At 42.5% G+C, this 20001-nt stretch overlaps 1 protein-coding gene across 5 annotated transcripts in view; it reads left to right on the forward strand.

Moving 5' to 3' along the window:
• SGIP1 (SH3GL interacting endocytic adaptor 1) overlaps positions 1-20001 on the forward strand; it is a 1273000-nt gene that overhangs the window by 1041185 nt on the left and 211814 nt on the right. For all 5 annotated transcript variants that reach the window (XM_086953766.1, XM_086953786.1, XM_086953772.1 and 2 more), the window contains one exon: positions 18589-18744. In XM_086953766.1, the coding sequence (XP_086809892.1) occupies positions 18589-18744 (156 nt within the window). The remainder of the gene's footprint in view (positions 1-18588; positions 18745-20001) is intronic.

The following is a 20001-nucleotide window of genomic DNA, read 5'->3' on the forward strand; positions in this document are numbered from 1 at the left end:
ACTGTAATCACAAAAACTATTCTAGGATGGTGTTCTGATGACTTCCACTGGCAGGGAGTGATTACCCTTTACAACTCCACAAATACTAATTGACTACTTCAGGATGAGGGAGAATTGCTTCAGGATGGGCTCTAGACAATTTAAGGATGATTGTGGATTATTCCTGGATGATCCTATTACCGCTTTAGGATGGAAGTGGATTACTTTGAAATGATCCCATGATAATTTGAGGAGGAGTGTGGATTACTCCAGGATGATTTAATGGTAACTCAAAAGTGAGCATAGATTATTTAGGATTATATTAAGACAACTACAGAATGAGTGTGGATTACTAGACAATGACTACATAAGGTCTTTAAGATGGCTATGAAATACTCTTGCAGGATTTTATGCCAACGGCAGGCCAAGTGTAGATAGCTCCCAGGTGATTTAATGAATAACTTTGAGTGGCTGTGGATCACTAATAAATCATTACAGGCTGGATTACACCTTAAAAATTCCATGTTACAAGCACATTCGCCGACTGCCAGTATTCCCTTGCAGGGTCCCACTAATAGTTTAGGAATATGGATTTGCTGGTAGGGAAATATTTAGAAGATCACCTCCTCAATGAACCTTCCTGTCAATAACAGGCCTCTTGGATGAAATATGGCTTCTTTATACAATACCATGAATTATTTGCAATGCCATGAGTTCTTAAGTAAGGCCTAGATTTACAAAAGTGTCACTTAACGCAGCGCAGCACCCAAATTTACTGCGTTGCATCACAGGGTGAGAGCAGGAAAGTGCCATGTCTACCTACCCCTCTCCCTCACACCACTGGAGCATTAGGCAGTCTAGCACCATGCACACACATTTGCACTATGGTGCAAAGGTGTCTGCGAGAGTCTAGCTTAGGTTTTGTACTGGAAGGGCCCCCTTGCAGTATCAAAAAATACTATGCCTAGAAAAACCTGAACACTTTTACCATTGTGGATGAGGGTTGTAACAAATACCAATTTGCTCTGGTTTATAAATCCTGAAAAGATTTTGCGTCAAGTCTGCATTATAAAACGTAAGCAAACCAAAAACAAAACTTCCATAAATCTGGTCCCAATTATAAGATCAATATTCTCCTTCTCTGGAAAGATTACTTTTTAAACTCTACTGTGAGATGGGGGCACTGTACAAAATAAAATTCTGAAACATTCCTTTTGGCTCGCTTTGTGCTGTAGAAATACCATATGCATACAAAAGTAGTGGCATCAAAAATGTTATACATTGCATTCAGATAAGATTAACAACTTGTGCAGCTACTCTCATACTCCTGACTCACTGGGACTTGTCTTTCTTTGAGGTACAGAGCATTAACTGAAGCTGTTTAATGTGGTGAGCAGTGGCAAAAGACTGAAAAAAGTAATGGTTAAATGAAAAAGCATCAAAGGGGGTGTGTTGATATGTAATTTTAGTGATCTAACACACACCTTTGGCCCCATAGGAGCCAGGATACTAAACAAGAGTACATAGTGAAAGTCCAGGACACTGTTCAAGGGGGGGATGCCAGAATACTACAAAAAGGCTTGATGAAAGCCAGCAACTTCAATTTTTGTTTTTAGATTCAGAGTTTTCTTTAGTACTCTTCCAGTATTGCAAATCTTTACAGCCAGCTTCCTTCTCATAGTTCTGTTGTCCAGTGATGGCCAGCCTTCATCCCAGCACATAGACTTCATAGAGTCTGGAGGACAAATAAATAAACATACATCAGAATCATGTTAACACCACTATTTTAGGTTTTTAATAGGACTGGGCTGCCTTAAAATGTTCCAATCCTTTTATTTCATATAGTGTGCCCAATGAGATATGGTTACAGGGGTTCATAAGTTTAACATTAAGGTTTCTTGGTCAAAGAGGTAATGGGGAGAGCACGGCATTGATTAAGAGGTAGGCAGGAGGCAAAGAAGACTCGCCTGTCCAAGTGAAGAAACCGCTGCTGTTGCCCAGACGCTGTCACGCTTCCTCTGCAAACAGAACACAATCAATACCAGATTTCAATTACAAAACCATCATGGAGGCAGCCATGTTGAGCCTGAACTCTACTTACAGTATTCTTATTTGGAAAACAGTCTAAAAAATGACCATACTAACCAGAAATCCAAATAGGAGCTTACAACCAAATGCTAGGAACAGGGCACCCGATCTAATTATTGGGAGAGCGGCAATTAAATTCCAACTTAAGGCTATGCACCAGATTTGCATGCCAATTGTAGCGCAAATTCTCATTGAGTTACGACCCCTCCCCAATTGCTCTTTTGCAGACAGCTGTTAGTTAAGAGAGAAGAGTCCTTGTACAATAATATGATCTAGGACCACATATGCAAACATTGGGCTCAATTCACAGAACTAACTAAAGACAAAATCCTAAACGTATTACCATTTTGGTATTCACAGAAGGCACTTACTCATTTCGGTATTCACAGAAGTTAGGACTCCTAACTTTAGGACTCATAAATGCCTTCTGTGAATTCCGAAAGTCTTAAAGTTAGGACGTTTGGTATTCACAGAAGGCATTTAGGAGTACGAAAGTTAGGACTCCTATCTTCTGTGAATCCTGAAATGAGTAAGGGCCTTCTGTGAATACCAAAATAGTAGTAAGCTTAGGATTTTGTCTTACGTTAGTTCTGTGAATCGGGCCCATATATTTTGACACTGTATGTTAGACATTTATTTTCATAGTTCTAAATCAAGCAGAGTGGAAATTGTGCCAGCAGTGGCTGGGTGTGGTTCTGCTTGGGCAACAGAATCCCCCAATACCAGTGTACAAGTGCAAACAGAGCCATGAGGCCATGCTTGGTAAGAACAAAGCAAGGCTAGTTTGCTCCATGGTGCTGTTCACCGCCATGCGGAATGGGCCACTGACCACATAACTTAATGGACTTATGATTATAAGGAACAGGGCACAACTTTGTGTTCCAGACCATGGTCAATGGCTATATAATGTCAGGTCACCAGTTGCTATTTCTTTTTTCAGGTTGTAAGTTGCTTAGTCTTACTGGCTGAGAAGAACTTGGGGATCACTATGTATTAGCACATGGACATACTTTAATATTTTTGCCAAGGTAGCATGAGAAAGGTAATATCGCTGCAAGGGTTCAAACATTTTTGTAAGACTGAATCTCAATGCACAGCCACGGTTGCAGTGGCTTTCACATGGCCAAGTGATGGTGCAGGTCAGAAATATACGTCTAAGACATCCAGAGACAGGAGAGAGATATCCTGTGTGTTCTTTTCCAGCTAGGGAAAGTGATAAGTTTAGCATTTAACATTTGACTGAATAAATGTTGTCCCTCTACAGTTGCATGACTGTGGCACCAAACCCCTTCACCACTAATTCAAACAAATATGCCTCTGGAAATACTATCAGGGCAGAGAGATAGCATTCCAGGATACCAGTGATCTATCCGTTCCATAACTATCAAAGCATTTCAAATTCGTTGAACAAGGATCCATTCTACATCCTCCTTTCAGTATCTAAAACCGGTAATACTGAAGATGGCCATAATCTATAACACAAAAGCTGGTTCCCAAAAAACAAGGCCCTAAACACCCAGCATTAGACAGAACAAGGCTCAAGGAGAGCAGGGTGCAGGTATTGTCAGTCACGCCCGCTCCTGTTGCAGACAGGGAGCTGGGTGGAGTCAAGTGTGGATAAATTGGACGGTCCGTGACAAGAACCTGGTTCGCGTTCAGTCACAGATCTGCCTAGCATTTCCTGCACTCCATTTGCGTTGTCGACTTACCTGCTCGGATCCTGTTGTCCTGCATTCGGGAATTTGTGGTACTTTGATTGGACGTCTCTGACATGTTACGGCTCCGACACATGGGTCTTCCTTTTACAGGTCGTTGATCTCTTCTTCCAGGTTCCTGTCCGCATCCATGTTACCTCGCCAGAGGTACCTGCGTGTGTAGCTCTGTTTCTTCGCGCCTGAGTTTCTTCAGCCTCTCGTCCTGTACAGAATACAATGAGAGAAGAAAGATATACTTAACCAAAGAATCCTCGTCTATCAGGTATATGGTAGGATGATAATGTTATATATGGGTAGAAGGACATAGTTACTTAACTGATTTATCTAATCCAGAGAAAGTGGAAAAATAGTTATTCTTTCGTTTCCCTTATTTGACACGGGCTGGATCTAAAGAGAAAATAGATGTAAGTTAATTTCCTGATTTCTTAAGGAGACGGTATATTCTTATCTGACCCAGCACCTTTTTGTGTAGATTTTTCATATTACATCCTTTCTAGGAAAATATGTTTTTTACCTAGTATTAACTAGGATGTATATTTTTGGGGTCTAATTGAGTGCTACAGTGGCATTTGTTAAGGTTAGTCCATCTCATTGTATTTTGCAATTATACATATAACTTCTTTTACCATAAGGCGAATAACTAAGCTCACAAAAAAAAGGGCCACTGCCCATTCTGCAGAACGAGGCAAATAAGGATGTGGGTTATCAGCCATGCTGCATAACGAGGCTAAGAAAAAGCAGGGCCCTGGTCGAAGGTGCACAACATAGGCTCAAATATCATATACCAGTGCTTAGCTGCATAGAACACATTTAATTCATGCTACATACACTAGATAGGGAGCACTGATCTGTGCCAGCCACAAGCGTTAACATTTATAAGGGGTCACTGGTCCGTGCTTCATAATCTGGCTTCACCCACAGAACTAGCCTATGTTACACAGTAATGTTTAGGGGGACAAAAGAACAATAAATAGTGCCACGTTTTTTGGTTTGCGTTCAGTGAAGCAGCCCTGATACCAGGAGTAGGGGCTCGTGGAGTTACAGAAGGACAGCATCACAATACAAAGGTTTACTTTTTGCTTTTATACACACTTTTTCCAATATAAAAATAATTATTTGGCCCACCACCCTGATTTGCCTCTCCTCTCGTGCAATTTAACTTTTTTTCTTTTCGCTTTATCAGCATAATTTACTGTGCGCTGCCACAGCAAATGTCAGTTTTAACTCTGCAACAGCTGAAATGCATGTTTTAATGGTTGCACTGATTATGTTTACCTAATGTGTGCTTGTGAACGGCATGGTCTCTGGACAAGGCCTCTAGCAGAAGCCAGGGTGGGTGTGGCATGCTGTGGGGCGTCTCAATCATACCCATCCGTTGCAGCTTGCTGACTGCTGTGGAGGAAAGAACGGGCTCGGAAAGAAGGAGGCTGTGTCTGCGATATTGCTGCATTATTTTATTACACACTGATTGACATATGCCGTCCAAACAGGAAGCATGGCATCATGAAGAGGGTAGAAAGCAAGAAAAATTAACCCAAGCAATGATAGGGAAAAGACGACTGCTGTAGGGGCTGTGTGCGCTCGTATGGTGGGGGGACGGCTTTGTAATGCAAAGCAACAGGGGAATCGAAACTAGCAGAAGCAGCGAATGAAGAAAAGCATCAATAAAGATACATACAAAAGTTCTTACACAAAGGCTATAAGGAAGGCAAGCCCTAGTACACTGTACTTTACCAGTGCTCCTGAGTTTTCATAGGAAGTGAAGCATCGGCAGTGGGAACACGACAGGAGGCAGCAAAGAAGTTCAACGCTGGAATAAACCAATCGTAGGCAGGAATAAAGCGGTTGTATCGATTACAGAAGGTCTTGCTTGCAGCAACGCTTGCGAGCTGCCAAAGCTCAACCTAAAAATGCATATTTGTTAACCATACGAAATAAAAACAAACTTTATAAAAACATATACAAATGATTTAAATTATGTAGAAATATATTGCAGGATTTCCCAAAACCATCGAAGATAACCATTGAGTCAATTTTGCTCGGGTTTGTCACAGCAGTTAAATAGAGGAAGTATGCAAAATAGGGAAATGAATGGTAAGGGTATGTGAAGCACAGAAAGGGAGATAAGGTGAGGCTAAAAAAGACTGGATTTATTAAAAAGGACTACAGGCAGAAAAGTCAGAGCTGAGCAGAAGCGGAGAGAAGTGTTGAAGGGAGGGGGAGAAGGGAGGCTGAAGAGGAGACTAAGACCGAAAAATGCTGGCAGGAAACAACCGAGTGGAAGGGAAGGATCAAGAGGAATGAGGAAGACGTACCCGGTGAAGAGGAATAAGGTATAAGAGGCAAAATGAAGGACATTGTAGGGTTAGGAAGGTCTAACTTGTGAAGTTTGGGGAATAAAGTATAAGCTACTTTTTTTTTTTTTTAAAGAATTTCATATAGCGCAAAATCTCGACCCAAAGATTTCAGGTATCAGAGCGATTTACATGAACACCAGCTTCGTTACAGATGGACACATTAATTTTTGTTAGGCGCAAGGAGATTAAGTGATTTGCATCAACATTATACATGTTTGGCCTGAAGCTGAAAAAACGAAAAGGTTAAAGTAACCTTATAGTTAGGTGAAATGTTCAGTTTCATTACGTTGAAACAAAAAAAAAAACTGACATTTGCCAGTCATAGTTCTCAAGTAACTATAACTCACTTCCCCACCATGCACAGCTTTCTTATCAATAATTACCTGAAAATGTCGCAGTGATCTTATCAATGATGGTATAGACGATGTCATGAGTGATATAATTTGTGGTGAAGTTAGCAATGCCTGGCGAGGGCACAAGTTATAGTTACCTGAGAACTCTAACTGGCTTATTTCAGTTTTTAGCATTGAAAACGTTATGTTATTGAACATTTCACTAAACTATAATGGTACTTTGGCTTTTTTCCCAGTGAATTTCTATTTTTTTTTTAAACCGGAAGTAATATTTTGTTACAATGCGTAAAACCGGCCCTCCTCCCGCACGTCAGGACTTGTGGCCAACCCACACGGAGGCAACCCCCCCCTCTCCACCAGCAGCCAACCTCACACAGCGCACGGCCTTTCCAACATTACATACTGGATTGTGTGGTTGTCCATCGGCAGCGTATGTCGACATAGAATGCTGGCTGTGCAGATATATATATAATGGTGTGCATGCTGTTGCAGATGGTGTAGACCATTAATGCTTGGTGTATCAACATATGGGAGAATACTTGTGGTTCTGCAGACTTAACACTTGGTGTGCAGTTGTAAGTTACGTTGAGTGGGGTTGAATGAGTGAGATGGTGAGTTTGTTGGCAGAAGAGGTCACCTAATAAAGAGGTGTAACATGATGTTAAAGAGGCACCTTAACTCAAGATTGCCAAAGCTTGTCAATTTTGTAGCAGTGGTTAACACATTAGATATTTTAACTCCCCATCAACTTTCTTACGGAATTTTATTTTCTCTCTGTTAGCTTATGATGGTGGTTCTGTGGATGTACTATAGCGAACATGAGGTTAATTCTGTGGACATCTGGTGTTGCTTGTATGATGATGGTTGTTGTATAATGTTGTGTGGACATAGGTCGATAAATGGGTGCATAGTAATGTATGATGGTGATTGTGCTGGTACATGATGGCATTTATGTGGATGTACCCTGGTGGGAGTGTGCAGTATCTAGTTGGTTTTATTGGCAAATGACAGGGATTTCCAAAGCGGCACTCGCTCGGAGACGCTTTTCGTCGCGAGTGGAGTTGCGGTCTATTGTACGCCTTTCCGCCTATACCACTTCTGCCCAGAGTGCTGAAGAAGATCAGGCGCGACCGGGCCCAGGTGATCCTTGTGGCTCCGGACTGGGCACGAAGATACTGGTATCCCGAGCTACTCAGCATGTCAGTCGATCCCCCGATTCGTCTGCCTCTTCGGGAGGACCTTCTGTCGCAGCAGCAGGGGACGGTGCTGCACCCCAACCTGTCCAGTCTCCACCTACAAGCTTACAGATTGAGCGGCGACAGTTGAGGCCATTTGACTTGCCTCCTGAAATCTGTGATATCATTCTGGCAGCCAGGCGTCCCTCCACAAAGTCGGTATACGCCTGCAGGTGGAACAGATTTGTGGCATGGTGCACAGCAAAGGCTGTGGATCCTCTCTCTGCACCCCTTTCTGAAGTGCTGCTCTTCCTTCTTTCCCTTGCCCTGCCGGGCTCTGCTCTGGGCACTCTTAAAGGGTACCTTTCTGCTCTTTCCGCCTTCTTAAGACTACCAGATCAGCCTTCCTTATTCAAGTCCCCCATTGTAAATAGATTTCTGAAGGGCATCACTCACATGTTTCCTCCTGTTCCCTTTGTGATGCCCCAGTGGGACTTGAATCTTGTTCTCACTTATCTGATGTGTGCTCCCTTTGAGCCGCTCCTTAACTGTCCTCTCCGTCTTCTCACATTGAAGACTGCTTTCCTGGTTGCCATCACCTCTGCCAGGAGGGTGAGTGAGCTCCAGGCTCTTTCTTCTACTCCACCTTTCTTCTCGTACACGACCTTCCTTTCTGCCCAAGGTTGTCACGGCCTTTCACATCGGGCAGTCCATTACTTTGCCCACCTTCTTTCCGCCTCCGCATCCCTCGAAAGAGGAAGAGTGGCTCCACCGTCTGGATCCAAAACGTGCGCTCTCCTATTACCTAGATCGCACATGCCAATTCTGGGTGGATGACCAACTCTTTGTTGGTTACGTGGGCGCGAAGAAGGGAAAGGCAGTGCACAAGAGGACCATTTCGCGGTGGATCATCTTGTGTATTCAGGCATGTTACTCCATGGCGAAAAAGGAGCCCCCTGCTGGATTGCGGGCTCATTCCACTCGTGCCACGGCAACAACAACTGCCCTGGGCCGAGGAGTCCCCTTACAGGACATTTGCCAGGCAGCTACGTGGGCCTCGCTGCACACGTTCGCAAGACACTACTGCCTGGACAGTCCAGTCTGGAGGGATGGCTTCTTTGGCCGTTCCGTCCTCCAGGACTTTCTGATGTGATATTGGTTCGCAGACCCACCACCGGGGTTGGTATTGCTGGGGTATCTATTCTAAGGTAAGGAATCTATCACTAACGTGTCTCTTTCAGATGCACAAGTTACTACTTGTGTAACGATATATCTGTAAGAGACATTAGTTAGTGATAGATTCCTTACCGACCCACCCATCCTCCCCGTTCTGCGAACCGATATATAAGGCTAAGGTCATCCCCTTTCAGGGCCCTAGTTTCATGGCACCAGTGTTGGTTCTATCATGGCTCTGCGTATCTGGCGCAGAAAAGCTGTGTATCAGAACTGACGTCAGCGCGCATGGGCGGCGTCTTAAGTACTCCGACGTCATTCCGGCTCTAACGCCGACGACTGACGCGGAGCCGCAGACGACGCCTACAGACGCGCAAGGGTATTGCTACGCAAAAATTTCCGGATCCAGTCTGACGCCTGGGGATATTCTAAGGTAAGGAATCTATCACTAACTAATGTCTCTTACAGATATATCGTTACACAAGTAGTAACTTGTGCGACAGGTACAATGGGAGTCAGACACATGGCCTTCTCGTGGCACTTACATCAAATGGAGAATGGCAAAACATTCTCCTTCCAAAAGCCTGTGCTGATCTGGCACTCCGAAGGAAGTGGCAGCTCTTCAGATGCAAATCTAGGCTCCCACGAGGGACAGCAAATCAGGTTGGACCTGGTTTTGGTCACAACAGAATGCCTCGGCAATCAGCATTTTCGTGGGGGGCCTGGCTTCTCCGCACTAAGCCAGCACTCTAATATTAAAATCACTGCGAAAAAACAGGAGCCTTGTTGAGTACACACTAGCACAAGCATGCTGCCATAAAGGTGTTATTGAAAGTATTTAACGAAAGCCACAGCATGAAAAACAGTGCTCCTTAAAAGAAGGGCCCAGCGAGTATTGAAGACAGCTGGAGTGTGCTGTGACCGCGGTTGGTTTGCTCTATCCCTTACGCTGTAAGCAAAAGTTAATTTGCCCAAAATATCTGCAGAACCATACCTCTCTTTCGTCACTGCTTGAAACTAAGCTTTTATGTGACCATTTTGCATGTACTCGATCCCCCTTCCCAAAACTGAAAGGAAACGGGTATTTTATATCTGACCCCAAAGATCCTCCCAACATCTGAATCCAAACACATAGAAAAGCGGAAACAGCTCTTGCCTGCACAAACGTGCAGTAATACAACCCATTCGTGGAGAGGGTGTGGCCTAACGGCCAGAGCTGCGTATTTGGAGCTGGTGAACCAGGTTCAGATCTCGTCTGCGTAACATCCTGTAATTATGGGCAAATCACTTGTCTTCCGATGCCTACCAACCAATGAATGTGTGTTTGTAACATGATTTTAAAGCGCCCTGATACTTTCGGGACGAGTTCGCGCTATATAAAACTACCCGCAAAAAAAGGCAATCCCAGAACCGAGCCCCGCAATCAATGCCCAATACCTGCTAGATAAACAAGCTCTAATAATTTCGGTTGCAGAATCTTTATTTACAACAACAAAAGAGCGCCTATTGATGTGGATTCCTGAGTGACATTGTACCTAAGTAAAGAAACACACAGTGAATAAACTAAATTATATGTGCGGTCAAAGAACTGGAAAAAGGGGGGAAAAAAGAAAAAACTATTTTCTAAAAGAACCCTCACTCACCCTAATGGTGAAATGCTTCATCATGGGGTTCACCACAGGAGGGACCGAGTATTCCCCCTGTGTGCTTCGACGCCTGCGATTGCAGCGGAGCAGGTATTACAAAAGAGTGAAGTGATATACGTGATCAGTGATGAATAAATGGTGTGATAAAAGATCACAGCTGAACCCCAACAACTTTATTAAAGGGCCAGTTGATCACATTAAAAACAGTGAGATCACTTGGTGGTTTAGATTAGAACTCCAGTGACCTGGTGTGAGTGGTCAACATGCTTCTGCTGTTTGTTGCTTTCTTAGCTCAGCTTTCTTCAGGACCAGAATAACAATAAAAAAAACGTCCTCCGGGGGTCCACGCACGCTAAGGTGTGCCCACTCCGTTAGGACAGATGAGAAAGGACCAAGATATAATACTATCCTTGGTTAACTCACGGTTTTACCCCCAGCCAGTACTCCTGCAATTTGCCTGGATACAATTCTGTTGGGAAAGTAAGCGTGCGACATGGACTCTCAGTGTAGCAACTTCTTCACGTCTCGTTCTATTTCTTACAGGACGACTCGCCGCCTGAAACCTAGTATTTCGTTCCACTGACTTCCGGATCTTGCAGAATCTTCCCGCAGCAGTCCGGATAACCAAGCTGCAGAAACCAAACCAATCGCCATCGCTCAACTCCCAAAAATCTCGACGGCTCTCACTTTCCCTCGCCATCTCAACGTTTACCAAACATGGCTGTCCAAGTGCAGAACTTCCGGCGTGACCGGAAGTGGGTGGTAAAAAAATCTGACCAGTCCCTTTTCTAAACAGATTGCACTTTTGCAGACAAGCGCGTGTGAAAGGATGAGCAATTCTACATCTGAAACGGTAGGAAATATGGATTTGGGCATTTAGCTTTTTCTGAAGTGCTTGTTTGAGCTGCATCTCTGGCACCAACAAGCTTCACACCGCCTCTTTCTTCTTCTGCTTCTCCGTATTGCATTATGGGACATGTAGTTTCAGCTCTAGTACCACTTAACCAATACATATGCAAGAAAAACGGCAGCGGAAAAGATCAGATGGAAATAACATAAGTATTTATTTAATTTTTTTATTTTACAGAGTTTTATATAGCGCGAACTCGACCCGAATCAGGTATCGGAGCGCTTTACATGATCACCAGTTGCATTACAGGAGGACACCTCCCCGTGCACACCTATTTTCCAAACAAGTAGGTAGAAGGCACTCAGTATAATTCTTCCAGGAATTGAAAGACTGCAACAAAATCTGCCAAATGTGTGTGTGTATATATATATATATATATATATATATATATATATATATATATATATATATATATATATATATATATATATATATATATACTCTTTTGTGCTTGTGCACTAGACACGTCTCACTTCACACGCGAGTGTCAAATTTCTCACGCCCTCCTTCACTGATGCATGCGAGAAAAAACACACTACAACAAAAGAAAGCAAGGATCCCTGGCCATGTATAAAGACAGCTCCCCCGGAAAGTAAACATTTTGGCATTCTCTTCTATTATCGAGATACGCGCATAAAATTCCACAATTCATAACCCATGTCTATACACAGACAAAAGAAAATCTGGTCCGCGTGCAGCGTTCGGTGCTTCCACGCTACACAGCCCACCCACCGCCTCTCCGATTTTATGTGGTCACTTTTAAAAAAGATTTGGCTAACAACCTCACGCATCTTCTAGACCCCTGGGTGTAAGGATCAAATACAAAAAGTGCCCGGAATAACCGATCACATTCTTTACACGCAGTCCTCATGAAGCACGGGCCTGCGCCGACCCTTTCCCTTGAACCCCCGCCATCAGTGGATGGCTGTTTTGGCAGTTGAGAAAACAGAGCGCTATAGGTCCATTGCGTGCACAGCCTCACTTGGGTCTGAGCAGGACTTTAGGCGTGCTTTTAAGTTCGTTGATCGCTGTAAAGGGTTCGTGTTATGAACTAAGACAATCCCAGTTTAACCTAGAATGTCTTTTTAAAGATCACTGCCGATTGAATCACACCCACACGGGTTCAAGAGTTGGTAAATATTTTTGAATCTAATGCCAAAAATTGATGTTGCTAGTTTTTAAAGTATGTGCAAGCTTTCTAGCTTTCTTTTCTGCACATTTTATGTAGCGAAAACTTGCTTTACATGGGCACCAGATTAAATCACTCAAGGTCAGATCTTTTCTCTAGGCATGGGGATATTAAATGATTTGCTCAGAACAGTAGAATGTTAACGTGACGCCTGGATTCAAACCCAGTCCGGTTTGGCTTTAGTGCTGGTGGTGCGACACTCTTTGTTGGCACCCATCGCCAAGGGGAGTTTCTACGAAGTCATTTTAATATCTACTCAGTGATTCATGTTTTGGAAGTGGGAAATTAAGCGTCTTGTAAGCAGGATGTGTCAGCATCTGAATGTTTCCGCAAAGAGGATTCCTGACAGCACCAGCGCTCTCAGTGCTACCCAAGATGCTTCTGTAATTTTATTTAGCAGTTTTGCCTAATAAATTGACTTAAAATAATGTACATTTTTAGGGCCCTCAAAATGGAGATTCACATATAGCTGGTCACCTGATTCTACCTACTTTACTAAGCTTTCCCATTTAGCCAAATTGTTTGAGCCTATGAAAATCACTTTACTCCACTGTGCATTATTTTAATTGAAAACCAAATCTGATACCACTAAATACATTCACTTCAGTTATACAAAAACAAACACAGAAGTGAGATTTAACAGGCAACAGTGTTGCTCCTGATACAAAAAATCATTTGCAATGCAATATGTCTCGCATTAGCGAAACTTTGAGCTATTGGTGTTGCAAATGCTCAGATTGGCTTAATGAACTATTTTTGGGCCCATACTGCTTTCATTTGCTTAGTGTGTTTTTGGGGATCACTTCGGGCAATGTCTTTATTTAATTGGTGCACTACCATGCACATTTACAAATCCATTTTTGCCACTTGGGTGCTTCTGGAAGAGAATGAAACCATACCGGAAATTTGCATAGAGTTTATTATGTCTAGTAATGAATTCTTCACATTGTGTCTTTGCTATAACTTACCCAGTGTATGCTTTCAATTTTTTTTGTCTACTTCCTTTCTGCTAATTTCACAGTTCTTTGCCATTTAATTTTAGTAACCCTGCCCACAATGTTCGATTTTTATCAATATCAGTATCATGCATTGATCTTTTTAACACCCAATGCTTGCTTCTACCCGTTAATATCAGTTCAAATGGTTTAAAAGTCAATAAAGACCAAAAAATAGTATCTAGGGTTGAGCAGAATTTACATAAATTGCTTTCACGTAATAACATGAAATTCAATGTAATTGTGCGAAGTGGACATCTGTCGTTTCATGCTATATTTTAGCATGAAATTCGCCCCAGTATCAGTTTTCGGTATTTTGGATCAAGGACACATTTAAACAAAAGAACAGTAAGCAACAGGTGCTAACATTATTATTAGTTCAGTGCATTAGCGGTAAATGTTTACCACAAATGGCACAGTTTGCTTTAAGTTTTAAAAGGAATGGCACATAATTACACATACTGGCAAAATAGCATAATTTTGGGAACATTCCCAGCATTACGAGAATCATACCAGCATAATGCAAATTTCCCCCAGTCCTAATTAACAAGTGACTGACTCTACACATATTTCTTAATCAGACGTTATGCATATTTGCAGATAATTAATTAAAACATTGTAATATCTCAATGGAGTTCATTGTCCAGTAATCTGCAAATAATTGCAAAATCATCCGACTAGTCAACATGTTAAACATAAAAATGGAGCAAAAACGGTGAATTGGCTCTTCAAGGGTTCAACTGTGCTTGTGAAATATTCAGAAACCCAATTTCTAGTCCTGCTCAGATCAGCAGGAACAATGTCCTCTTGTCAAGTAATCAAATACTCATCCTGAGATCATCAGGATCAATCACATCATGTGAAGTCATCATCAGGTACTCATTTGCAAATCATCCTCAGGTCATCAAAAACAATTACTACTTGTGAAGTCATCAGATGCTCATGTTCAAGTCATTCTCAAGTTTCTAAACCTCTGCTGATGACTGCAAGAGCTTGATGATGTCTGATGACGTGAAAATGACTTTAAAAGGAGTTGGATGATCATCCAATGACTCTGGGATGGCTTCAACAGTAATCCTGTTTGCTAATATAGGCCGTATTTTCAGTGGTATATATTGTCGCAGTGCTTCGATCAATTATCTTAGGGGCAGCATATCGAAGACAGTAGATTTTTTTCTATTGTAACTGTTGAGAACAATTTTATGTACTATACCTAAACACAGATTTGTTTACTCAATTGCATTTGTCGTGACAACGATCGCAAGTGTACTTTAACAAAATTTCTATCCGGCTCTGTATTTTGGTAGCGCTGGGAACCTATTTTGGTAGCGCTGGGAACCATTGCTCATGGGACATTCATTTGTTTATATCGTTGTGTCACTACTCGGGCCAGTTTTCTATGGGGCACCTTAACACAGATTTATATGCTCTGTTGTGTATATGGTGCTTGTGCAGGGGACCGTTTTCTATCGGGCTCCTTAACACAGATTTCTATGCTCTGTTGTATATATGGTGCTGGTGCAGGGGACCGTTTTCTATGGGGCTCCTTAACACAGGTTTCTATGCTCTGTTGATACTGTGCTGGTGCAGGGGGCACTTGTCTATCGGGCACCTTAACGCAGATTTATATTTTGTTGCATATATTGTGCTGGTGCAGGGGACAGTTTTCTAAGGGGCACCGTAACACAGATTTATATACTACTAGCAGCCCGTCCCGACGTTGTCCGGGTATGAATTGCTGCCGGCCAGTAGTATATTGTTTTGTAGGATTTCGTTTTGATAGCATTTCTTATATGTGACAGGCCTATGAAACGCTCAGATTCACAGTGCACTGCTGATGCACTTAAGTGTGCACTTTCAGTAGTGTGTGAACTCGAGTTTCCTTACTTTATTTTTCCTTGCAATATTTTATAGCGCAAACTCGACAACATGGCTTGAGCACAATTTACATTACAGAAGAACACATTCACTTGTGGTAGGCATGGGAAGACATAGTGATTTGCCTGGAATCACAGGATGTTGAGCTGATGCCGAGATTCGAACGTAGCTCCCCAGCTCTAAAGTTTGCAATTCTAAAACTTGTGGCGGGAGGTGTGTCTAAAAGTGTATGTCGGTGCTGGCCATCAATGAGAGAGACCTGTGCATTTTTCAAATGGGTGGTGAAAAAATATGAGTATGTTGCTGGAGATGTGGGCCGCCATGCCACCAATGTACTTACCGGGGGAGGGTAAACACCCATTATTCCGCAACTTTCTTTCGGCATATCATCACTCCGCATACTTTCATTACGAAAGTACCATGACTCTGCAATGCCATTATAACGCATGGCATTACATTTTATATGCTTTTACCACGCATACATTTACAACAAAATTCGTTGTAAATGCATGAATGGTAAAAGCATGTTTTTTTTAATGTTTGGATAAGGTAAGTATGGTATATGTTTTGGGGTACTGAGGTATATGTTTTGGGGTGTTTGGGTATTTAAAGGGTTCAGATATAGTTTTGGGTTATGGGGTACAGGGGTAGTTTTAGGGTTTAGGGATAGGTATGGGTTTTGGGGTACAGGGCTAGTTTTAGGGTTCAGGGCTAGGTTTAGGTTTTGGGGTATTTTTGGGGTTCTGGGGTAGGTTTGAGTTTTGGGGTACAGGGGTGTTTTTAGGGTTCAGGGCTAGGTTTGGGTTTTGGGGTACAGGGGTATTTTAGGGTTATGGGGTAGGTTTAGGGTACAGGTTTACTTTTAGGGTTCAAGGCTAGGTTTGGGTTCTGGGGTACAGGGGTATTTTTAGGGTTCAGGGGTGTGCTTGGGTTTTTGGGTACAGGGTTATTTAAGGGTTCAGGGCTAGGTTTGGGTTCTGGGGTACAGGGGTATTTTAGGGTTCAGGGGTAGGTTTGGGTTTTGGGGTACAGGGGTATTTTTAGGGTTCAGGGGTAGGTTTTTGGTTTTGAGGTACAGGGGTATTTATAGGGTTTAGGGATAGGTTTAGGTTTTGGGGTACAGGGTATATTTATAGGGTTAAGATGGGTTAGTGTTTAAGGGTGTTGGGGTATTTTAAGGAGTAAGGGTGGTTTATGATAATGGGGTGCAGGGGTATTTAAAGGGAGCAGGGTGAGATTAGCACACAATATGAGACATGGCATAAAGCGCGGAACGTACCACACTCCCCCAGCGTTTGTCACGCCCCCACCACATGCCCACAGCACAACGCAGACACGCCCACAAGGGACTACTTTGCTGGCACGGTTCTTTTACCTTTTAAATGTATATGGTGGGCGTCTGCATAGCCTATGTCCTTCTGCTGCAACTGCCCTTTCCAACGCTGTTTTGGGTATTGTAATTGGTGCTGTGGTTCCTGAGATTACCCGCCTCAAAGGTTTGGGCTCTCTCTTTATTATATTATGTGATTGGTGCTGTGGTTCCTGAGATTACCCGCCTCAAAGGTTTGGTCTCTCTCTTTATTATATTAGTATAGATATTGTGCCAGTAAGTCGACCAGTTTTTTTGTTGGGGTAGCTTAACACAGATTGATATGTTTTGTTTTCTATATTGTGGCGGTACTGGGGACAGTTGGCTAAGGGGGACCTTAATATGTATTTATGTATTCTGTTTTATATATATTGAAGGTAAGAGGAGCAGTTTTATATGGGGCACCTTAATACAGATATACATATTCTGCATAGTATAGTGTGCGTACAGTGGGAATAGTATTGTACGGGCAGTTTTATAGGAGGGCAGGGGTCCTTCACATACACTGTATATTTAGTTGTTTATAGTGTGCAAGTGCTGAGCAGTTTTTTGTGTGGCACCTTAACGCGTTTTATATGTTCGATATGTTGTACCAGTAATTGCCAACTGGTTTCAGAGGGGCACCTTAAGATGAATGTATATGTTCTGTGGAATAAATTGTGCCAGCAATGGAAACCGTATTTTGCACCAGTGCTGGGAGCAGTTTTCCATGAGGTACCTTACCACTGATGTGCGTGATCTTATTTTGAAAGCATGGCAGCTCTGGGGATAATATTGCCAAGGGCATCTTAAATCAGGTTGTATATTTTGCGACCGTAATTTGTACAGTTTTTTTGTGGGGCGCCTCTACACAATGTATACATTCCGTTGCACGTGAAGTAACAATAATGGGGACGCTTTTTTATTGTCCCCGTCACCATGTCAATTTTTCTTTGTACAGTTTGAACGCGATAGACGCATCCTTGCATCAGTGCTTTTTCCAAGGAGTATTGGTATCATCCGGGGAGGGTTAAGGGGGCACGTTTGGTCCGGTTCGGTTATCCACGAACTCCCTACGAGGTAAGTAAAGCTTTAAAAGCTGCATCAAGGTTGCTCGAATTAAATACATATCCTGTTTCTTCCTCCACGCTAAATGTCTCGGGAGGGGCAGCGAAAACAACCCCAGTCTGTTAAGGAGCCGTTAATTCTGCGTGTGTTCGTCAAGCGGCAGCCTCTGAAGTAGGAAGGAAAAAAAAATGCTGGAGAGAAATGTCAGAGGGATCATTTTTTCTCTTTTATTTTGCCCGGGGGAGGGGTGCATCGCTGGAAAGCTGCTTGCGCGAGATATCGCAAAAAATAACAAGAACTCGCACTCCCAATTGGGGGAAAGTGGAAGGCACACAAAGCGTTTCCTTTGCGGGAGCGAGCCACGGGCACCATGTGTTTGCAAGTTCATTACAAACATGTGGTGTTAAAGCTCGCTCCCGCAAGGGAATCGCCAAATGTGCACATGTTGCCATTGAAGGCAATGGAAAGTGTGCACGTTTTTATGCGAAAAGTAAATCAATTGCAAAAGGTCTTTTTTCCTATGCAGCGCATTCGTGCTGTGTAGGCGAGACCTAAACATGGATAACAAGAAGCGTGGATATTGACTTTCAACTGTTCAGTGCAAAGCAACCTAAAAAGCGATACAAATGCATGAATGATTATGTATTTCTAATTGCGTACAGGACAATGAAAAGCATCAAAATAACTGTAGGTCATTATTTCTTACTGTTTAAGATGTATTGTGAAGATCACCGGAGAAATGGTGCTTTCCTTTCCTGCTGGAATCACTCGGCACTTCGCCAACAGCCCTTCCCCAGCTGTTCTCACCTTCCGCATTACTAATTACAACCGGTTAGAACACGTTCTGCCAAATCCACAACTTCTCTGCTGGTAAGGAATGTTTTCAATGGCATCAAATATCATTATTAGGATCATATTTAAGGCGGTATATAATTTATGAAAAAAATACATCTACATTTTAGTTAATCTCTTTATTATGTCAGAAGTTCACTGTAAAACAACAACAATGGAACATTCATTCAATAGTTGATTATAGTTTTGTGTAGTGCAAGGCAGCAGAGAGGATGTAATATTGAGCCCTTAAAATCTTGAAGGCTTACTTTGCCCAAGGATAATGCAAATTCTTCTGCATATTTCGTGTACCCACAGTTGTACAAACCATTGTAGCAAATACAAACCATGCCTTTCATATGTTGCATAGTGTTTCTCTTTTAGAGCCTTTTCCAGCTGTCCAAAGCTTAACGTATGTTTCAAGTTGCTTATGTGCTGCTACTGCTGAGTTTTTTTTCTCAGCAAAATGGTTAATATTTCCTCTCTATTTCCCACCCAACCCCCTCTTGACTCTTCAGATTTTTCGAAGGTCTCTTCTTCATCCAGTAACCAACTGTCCCACTTCCCTTCTATGTCCCCCAATAATAGGGTGAAGGCGCACTACACGTGTGCAAATCTCGTTCTCCTCAGGATCCTTGCTCACCTCCTAATTAATAGAGCTTAAGATACCATCGGGTCTAACATTACAGATCTTTTACCTACTCTTTAGTTATGGTTACGATGCCTGCTGCCTGGAAACATGCCACAGTTCTTACCTTATCTAAAAAACAAACAAGCATATGGAGGTTCGGCTACCCTAAATTACGATTGTCCTATTCCTCTGCTGCCCCCACCACCAAAATCCTAGAGCAGTACATCCATTCTCAGCTTCGGGAGTTTGTAGAATCTAAACAACCCCTTGATTCATCACAGTTTGGTTTTCAACCCATCTAAAGTACCAAATCAGTGCTCCTGGCGGCCACTGAAGATTTTAGAACGTTTGTTTATCAAGTTCTATCAACTGCCCTAATCCTTTTGAACCTGTTGACAGACTTAGATACTGTAACTCATTCCATCCTAGTTAAAAGGCCTAATAATTTTGGGATCTCCGATAAGGCTTTATAGTCATTTAAAAAAAAAAAATTATATCAGCCAGAACACAGCCTGCGTCCATCCCTTCTTCTAGCTGTGCCCCCATGAAAATTGCTTTAGGTATCCCGCAGGGCTCTTCACTCAGTCCAACTCTTTCTAATATTTATTTTGCTGCTCTGCTCAAATCTTTTAGTTTTAAAATGATGTCCTAGCCAGATGACACGC

This window comes from Lissotriton vulgaris, chromosome 1_1 (assembly GCF_964263255.1).
Source record: "Lissotriton vulgaris chromosome 1_1, aLisVul1.2, whole genome shotgun sequence".
Lineage (NCBI taxonomy): Eukaryota > Metazoa > Chordata > Amphibia > Caudata > Salamandridae > Lissotriton > Lissotriton vulgaris.